Source organism: Olea europaea, unplaced genomic scaffold (assembly GCF_002742605.1).
Source record: "Olea europaea var. sylvestris unplaced genomic scaffold, O_europaea_v1 scaffold2889, whole genome shotgun sequence".
NCBI classification, from domain to species: Eukaryota; Viridiplantae; Streptophyta; class Magnoliopsida; order Lamiales; family Oleaceae; genus Olea; species Olea europaea.
In genome coordinates this window covers 32,212-39,462 of record NW_019247440.1, presented here as the reverse complement: position 1 = coordinate 39,462, position 7,251 = coordinate 32,212, and the positions used below count along the sequence as shown (strand labels likewise).

The 7,251-nt window shown below is 41.0% G+C and overlaps 1 protein-coding gene across 1 annotated transcript; it reads right to left on the bottom strand.

The window, feature by feature from the left end:
- Positions 1 to 222: 222 nt before the first annotated feature.
- On the bottom strand, positions 223 to 968 carry LOC111384285 (basic form of pathogenesis-related protein 1-like). The gene has a single exon (XM_023008549.1). It carries the CDS (start codon positions 932 to 934, stop codon positions 458 to 460), a length of 477 nt encoding a protein of 158 aa, XP_022864317.1. The 5' UTR covers positions 935 to 968; the 3' UTR covers positions 223 to 457.
- Between the last annotated feature and the right edge of the window lie 6,283 nt (positions 969 to 7,251).

The window sequence follows — 7,251 nt, the reverse complement described above, 5'->3', positions numbered from 1 at the left end:
AAGAACCAATTTTCTCAATTATGTTGATTAAACTCGGGAAGATTTACCACCATAAATAATTAACAACGATAACAGATCATGTTAAAGTTAATTTCAATTTATCCATTCAAGTTTTCACTTATTCTATCAAGGTCAAGTCCTGTTGTAGGACTCACACGTATATGTCAAAGATGAGAGCCTATGATTAGTAAGTATAAAATAAGGATTTTATCTTAAAGGAAAAAAAATAAAATATAGAATAAATAAATTAAATTCATATATGAATATCCAAACCTCAAACTATGCAATAAGCAAACAGATTGTGCTTGCTTGAATGAAAGATTGAGATTTTCTTTTCATCTTCCACTACAAAATTAACCTTGGCAAGAAAATAAAAAGCCCATAACATAACAGCATATATGTTATTGAATAACGGTTAAAAATCATTTTTAAGCTCGAACAAACATATTGCAATAGCCTAATAAGGACGTTCGCCAATGTAGTTGCCTGGAGGATCATAATTGCATGAAACAAATGTCCATCCATTTTGGCATTTAGCCCTGGCGCAGCCAACCCGCTTTGTGTTAGCCCAAACAACCTGTGTGTAATGCAAGCATTCCCCTCCATCACAAGTGTTTGACTTTGCATTATAAAACTTCTTCTCCCCAATCCACATATCCACAGCTTCCTGTGCAGTTAGATTCCATGAGCCTGCTGCAATGTTTTCGCCGTAGGGTCCCTCAGAATGCTCCATTGCACAATCTGCAGACCTTTTGGCGACATATTTCCGCGCGTAGGCAGCGAGGGTGTTGTTCCACACGAGGGGGGCCACACCGACTTCATTGCGGGCTGCGTTATGGGCATTGACGAATTTCTGAGGTCCGGTTAAGGCGAAGGATAGAGTGGTTAAGGCCATTAAACAAACCGAGACAATGCAAACCTTGGAGGAATCCATTCTCTCTTGTTGCAAATGGCATTTAGATATGAAAATGAAATGTGGATATGCATTTTCTTCCTTTAATATTTATAGATGAAAAAGGCTCGGGGAGAATGCTAAAAATAAAATGAGTATAAGAATGGTTGGTTCAAATTGCACCGAGCAAAGACTGGTTGAGGATAGAGACATCGGATTAATTATAGGAGAATTCGCTAACTTCAGGCACCAAAAGAATTCAACAGAAATCTCACTGGCAGTATTTTTTCTCAACCAAACGTTGCATTTATTTAAGAACAATCTATTGTTAAACTTCTGAAATAATTATAGGACAACCGTTGACCCATAACCTATCTCCGTTTGGAAAGGGTAACAAATGTCGCCAAGATGAGAACCTCTGTATTCTCTAAATGGTGAACAAAGCGACACGAACCACAGCCAACTAAGCAAGAAACAACCCTGTATCTGACACAGAAGGTAGGGAAAAAAAACATTGGTGAATTGATGTCTAAAAGGCCAAGAAGAATCACTCTCCACTTTCATAGCAGCAGATAATCTTCCCTTAATAATGCAAGAAGTTCATCCTCAAACCAAAAGATTACTCCTTTTAAACCTGCCGGCCCAAAATATAAGTGATCGGGGAGGGCCATTTAATTTACATTATGAACTAGAATTTTGCACCGTCTTCTACTGAAATAATGATTCTGTGGAAATTTAAAAACCCCTCGGCAGCCGTCTCCCGATCGTCTCTCAAGAAATATTCAGTTTCAAGTTGGGTAACATGTAAGAAGAACATATAAGTTTGCAATTTAAGTTTTTTGTTGGTGAATTTAAACTTTGTGCCGTTTAAATTTTCATAACTTCGATTTCTTTGCTGGAGTTCTAATTTTCTTTGTGGATCGTATGGATATTCTCTATGTAGGAAATCTCAGAGTCTATTTGTGGATGCACTTTTTCTTTCTCTTCCTTGTTTTTCGTCTGGTCAAAACAAAAGAAGAGTGAACAGTGAGAAGAGAGTATTCCATTCTATTTGGGGTTAATAAATTGTCTTGTCCATGTTAACTACAGGAATTTGGCACCTCTACATATGTTGGGAAAACGACCTCCCAAGATTGCCCAAGAAATAAAGTTTGACAATGTGAAAAATTCCAAACCACTTGAAGAACAAGAAAATGGGGAAGAAATGATTTTCAATGTATATTGGAAGAACAATGTATTTGGATTACTTGAACAAGCCTCAAGTTAATCCCCAAGAAAGAAAATAGCTTTGAATTTATACTCAAAATGAACAACATCAATCTTGTAAAATTATATCCAAGCTTTCTCCCTTTTTCTCGCTCAAAATCGGGTGCTAGGTCATTCATAAGAAAAGGCAAAAAAATCGGAAATATATATAGGAACCGGGGCGCCTAGGCGCCATGTTTCTGTCTGGTTCCACAATCGTGGTGCCATTCCATTTCTCCTCCTCCTCTCTTCTACTCCTCCTTTCTCACAATTCTCCACCTCGTACATCATTTGATAGACCTCAAATTTTGGACGAACACAAGAAGAAGTAGTAAGCGTCAAACTCGACTGCACCATTCAAACCATGGTTGCTTACGTACCCAAAACTTGGGATCAAGCCTCCGTAGTTCACTCCACCTAAATATATACTCGTCACCTCATTTCAACCCCGCCCCGAAGGGCCATGCCCACTCGGACATATCAACACGGACTAATGTGAAGCAAGTTCAAGCAATGCTAAAACTTGCTACCCGTTACTATTTTGGTTAAAATGTCAGCTGGGTTTTCATTTGTGTGTACCTTCGAGAGTGAAATATCACCTTCCTCTATGACATCACGAACAAAATGATACCTGACGTCGATATGCTTTGTTCGAGCATGATGAACCTGATTCTTAGCCAAGTGAATCGCACTCTGGCTCTCACACCACAAGTCCACACAATCCTGCTCAATCCCCAAATCATCTAGAAGACCCCATAACCACAATGCTTCCTTCACTCCCTCTGCCATGGCCATATACTCGGCCTCTGTAGTAGAAAGAGCAACTGTAGCCTGTAACATCGATCGCCAACTAACTGGGGCACCATGTATGCAAAACACATATCCAGTAGTAGATCGTCGTCTATCTAGATCACCTGCATAATCCGAGTCCACAAACCCACTTATATGACATGCATCTCCACCAAAACATAAACCCGTATCCGCGGTACCTTTTAAGTACCTCAGGATCCACTTCATAGCTTCCCAGTGTGCCTTCCCCGGATTCGCCATGAATCTGCTGACCACACTAACCGCCTCTGGGCGTGTACACACCATGGCAGACATCAAACTGCCAACTACACTAGCATAAGGTACACGATCCATGCGTACCTTTTCTTTCGCTGTAGTAGGAGACTGTTTACCAGAGAGCCTGAAATGTGGAGTCAATGGAGTCACCACCGACTTTGCACCTTGCAACCCGAACCTAGCAATAACCCGCTTAATATAGCCTTTCTGACTCAAGAACTTTCGTCGGTTCGTCCTCTTTCTTCTAATCTCCATATCAGTATTTTCCTAGCAGCCCCCATATCCTTCATCTCAAACTCTTTACCAAGTTGAGATTTCAACCTATCCATCTCCACCTTGCTTTTCGAAGCGATAAGCATGTCATCCACATACAATAGACGATAGATATAGTTACCTCCCCAAAGTTTTCGAATATAAACACAACAGTCATACTCACTTCTAGAGAAATCATGCTTTAGCATGAAGGAGTCAAATCGCTTGTACCACTGCCGAGGAGATTGCTTCAATCCATATAGTGATTTTCTCAAGCGACATACCTGACGTTCCTTATCCTCAACCTTATAGCCCTCAGGTTGATGCATATAGATTTCCTCATCCAAGTCCCCGTGCAAGAAGGCGATTTTGACATCGTGTTGTTCCAGCTCAAGATCATGATGAGCAACAATACTCAATAGCACCCGAATGGAAGTGTGCTTGACCACCGAAGAAAAGATCTCATTGTAGTCAACTCCCTCTCTTTGTGCAAACCCCTTAGCCACTAACCTTGCTTTAAATCTTGTACCACCGAGTTTGGTAGGATCCTCTTTCTTTTTGTACAACCACTTGCAACCAATAGCTTTCTTACCTATCGGCAATGGGACAACCTCCCATGTTTGGTTCTTGTGAAGTGGTTCCATCTCTTCTTCCATCGCTGCCAACAAACTCTCACTATTATTGTTTAAAATAGCTTCCTTGAAAGTGGTAGGCTCATCGTCCTCCACCGAGAGTGCATACTCAACCAAATTTGTCTGCCCATAATACCTCAAAGGCTTGTCTGACCCCAACTTTAGAACTTGCTTGTAAGTACAACGTGGCCTCGAGGAAGCCAAGTTATCTGCAAGCTGCTGTTGTTGCTGTGCCTGTACATTCTCTTGCTGAACCGCCTCTTATTCAAGCCCATCATCACTCTCATCTTGAGTGTCTGCATGATGCTCCTCTTGAACATGCCTAGAACCAGGTTGATCTCTAGGTTCTATGTCAACAACTTGAGACTTTGTAGTCTCAACATCATCACCACCGGGCACTGTAGCTTTCAACGAAGCTACCATGGAGTTTTCATCAAAAGTAACATCTCTGCTGATTATGAACTTAAAATCCTCTACATATCATAGGCGATAGCCTTTAACACCTGCCGCATACCCCAAGAATATAGTCATCTTGGCCCTCGCATCAAGCTTTCCCTCGTTGACGTGATAGTAGGCTGTGCATCCGAATATTCTGAATTTCTTATAATCTGCATGTTCTCCTATCAATACCCTATAAGGTACATCTTCATCTAACCTTGAATGTGGAGACCGGTTCACTATGTAGCAAGTATTTGCAACCGACTCTGCCCACCATTCTCTGCCCAAACCAGCATAGGATCGTATACACATCGATTTCTCTCGAAATGTGCGATTCAGTCTTTTCGCGACCCCATTCTGTTGCGGTGTATTTCTAACTGTCCAGTGTCTCGCAATGCCTTTCTTACCACAGAACTCCTTGAAAGCACCATCTGTATACTCAGTATAGTTATCAGATCGCAGTGTCTTCAATTTCTTTCCTGTTCTGTTTTCAACCATTGCTTTCCACTTCTTGAAAGTGTCGAATACCTCATTCTTATGTTTCAAAAAATAAATCCAAGCATATCTAGAATAATCATCAACAAATGCAAAAAATACCTGGAACTGCCTTTGGAAGTGACAGAAGCCGGACCCCATACATCCGTGTGCACATAGTCTAGAATGCCTCTGCTTCTATGTTTGCTTGGCAGGAACTGATCTCGGTGTGCTTTACCGTACACGCAATGCTCGCAAAAATCCATGCAAGGCTTCTTCAAGTTCTTTAGCAAACCTTTCTTGACTAGCAAATCTAGCCCCTTTTCAGACATATGCCCAAGCCTCCTATGTCATAGCCGAGTGCACTCACATGGGTCTCCACCACTTTCACTTGTTCCAACTGCTACATCTTTTGTAACTGTAGTATCCTGAAGAGCATAGAGATTGCCTTCACGAATACCCTTCATCACAATCAAAGAACCACGAACAACCTTCTTTACTCCATTCCATGTTACAATCTTGCAACCACCGGAGCCTAAGGCACCAACAGAGATAAGGTTCTTCTGCAAATCAGGAACTTGTGTAACATCCATCAATGTTCTAACCACTCCATCATGCATCTTGATTCTAATTGAATCGAGCCCCACCGTTTTACAGAAATGGTTATTACCCATCAACACGATTCCTCCATTAGTGCTTCTATAGGTAGTAAACCACTTCCTATTTGGACACATATGGTAAGAGCATCTATAGTTAAGAATCCACTTACCGGAGGTTTCTTCATCACAAGAGATGGTGTAGCACTCATCGCTTTCCCCTCCTTCCGAGGCATAGCTTACCTCTTGCTTGACTTACACCTTCCCGTTGTTGTTGTTCTTATTGTTCTTCTTCCAACGCTTTTTGTTAGGACAATTCGCCTTGAAATGCCCGAGCTCGCCGCATTTGAAACAACACCTTTCCGCAAGAGGTCTAGAACTCGATCTAGATTTTTCTCCCTTGTCCTTTGGTCGCACATTGCTTCTACCCCTTATAAAGAATCCTTGAGCTTACTCCTTGTTACCAATGGTAGACATGCCACTAGTTGCAATCTTTCGAAGATCATCCGCTAGAAGTGACGTTCTAGTGTCCTCCACCACAAGTTTATCACCCACAAGTATCAATGTTTGTACTAGGTTCTCGTAAGACTTTGGCAATGAAAGAACTAGTAGAAGTGCTTGATCCTCATCATCTACTTCCACATCAATGTCCTTCAAGTCCAATATGATCCTATCAAACTTGTTGATGTACTCCCGGATTGGTGTACCTTCATCCATCTTGCAAGTATACAATTTGGACTTCAAATAGATCTGATTTGTTAGAGTCTTCATCATGAAGCTCGCCTCCAAATTTGTCCACACCTCCGCCGCCGTTACCTCACTATCAACCAAGAAAGCAACATCTCTTTCAAGGCAAAGAATGATAGACGGCTCGTGCCTTAAGATCTAGCTCTTCCCAATCCTCGTCCGACATGTCAACATGCTTCTTCTCCTTTCCCGCTAATGCTTTGTGCAACTTTTGAGAAATCAACAAATTTTTCATTTGCATTCTCCAATATGAAAAATCATTATTCCCATTGAATTTCTCTATCTCATACTTCCTAATCTCCACCATTCCTCTAGTAGACATGATTTATCTACTTGTTTACCAGAAATAAACCACCAAAGTTCACTTGGGAATTTTCACAAACACCTTGTGTGTACAACAAAGTTCAAGCAACTCACCAAAAATCAAAACTTAACCACCTTAATTTAAGAAGAAGCTCTGATACCAAACTGTTGGGAAAACGACCTCCCAAGATTGCCCAAGAAATAAAGTTTGACAATGTGAAAAATTCCAAACCACTTGAAGAACAAGAAAATGGGGAAGAAATGATTTTCAATGTATATTGGAAGACCAATGTATTTGGATTACTTGAACAAGCCTCAAGTTAATCCCAGGAAAGAAAATAGCTTTGAATTTATACCCAAGATGAACAACCTCAATCTTGTAAAATTCTATCCAAGCTTTCTCCCTTTTCTTTCTCTCAAAATCGGGTGCTAGATCTTGATTCATAAGAAAAGGCAAAAAAACCGGAAATATATATAGGAATCGGGGCACCTAGGTCCCCAAGAGTGGCGCCTAGGCACCATGTTTCTATCTGGTTCCACAATCGGGACGCCTAGGCGCCATTCCATTTCTCCTCCTCCTTTCTCACAACATATAATTTGTAATCTT

Excerpts from the sequence above, each read along its gene's own strand:
- LOC111384285 (XM_023008549.1), bottom strand. The coding sequence starts at position 934 with ATGGATTCCTCCAAGGTTTGCATTGTCTCGGTTTGTTTAATGGCCTTA.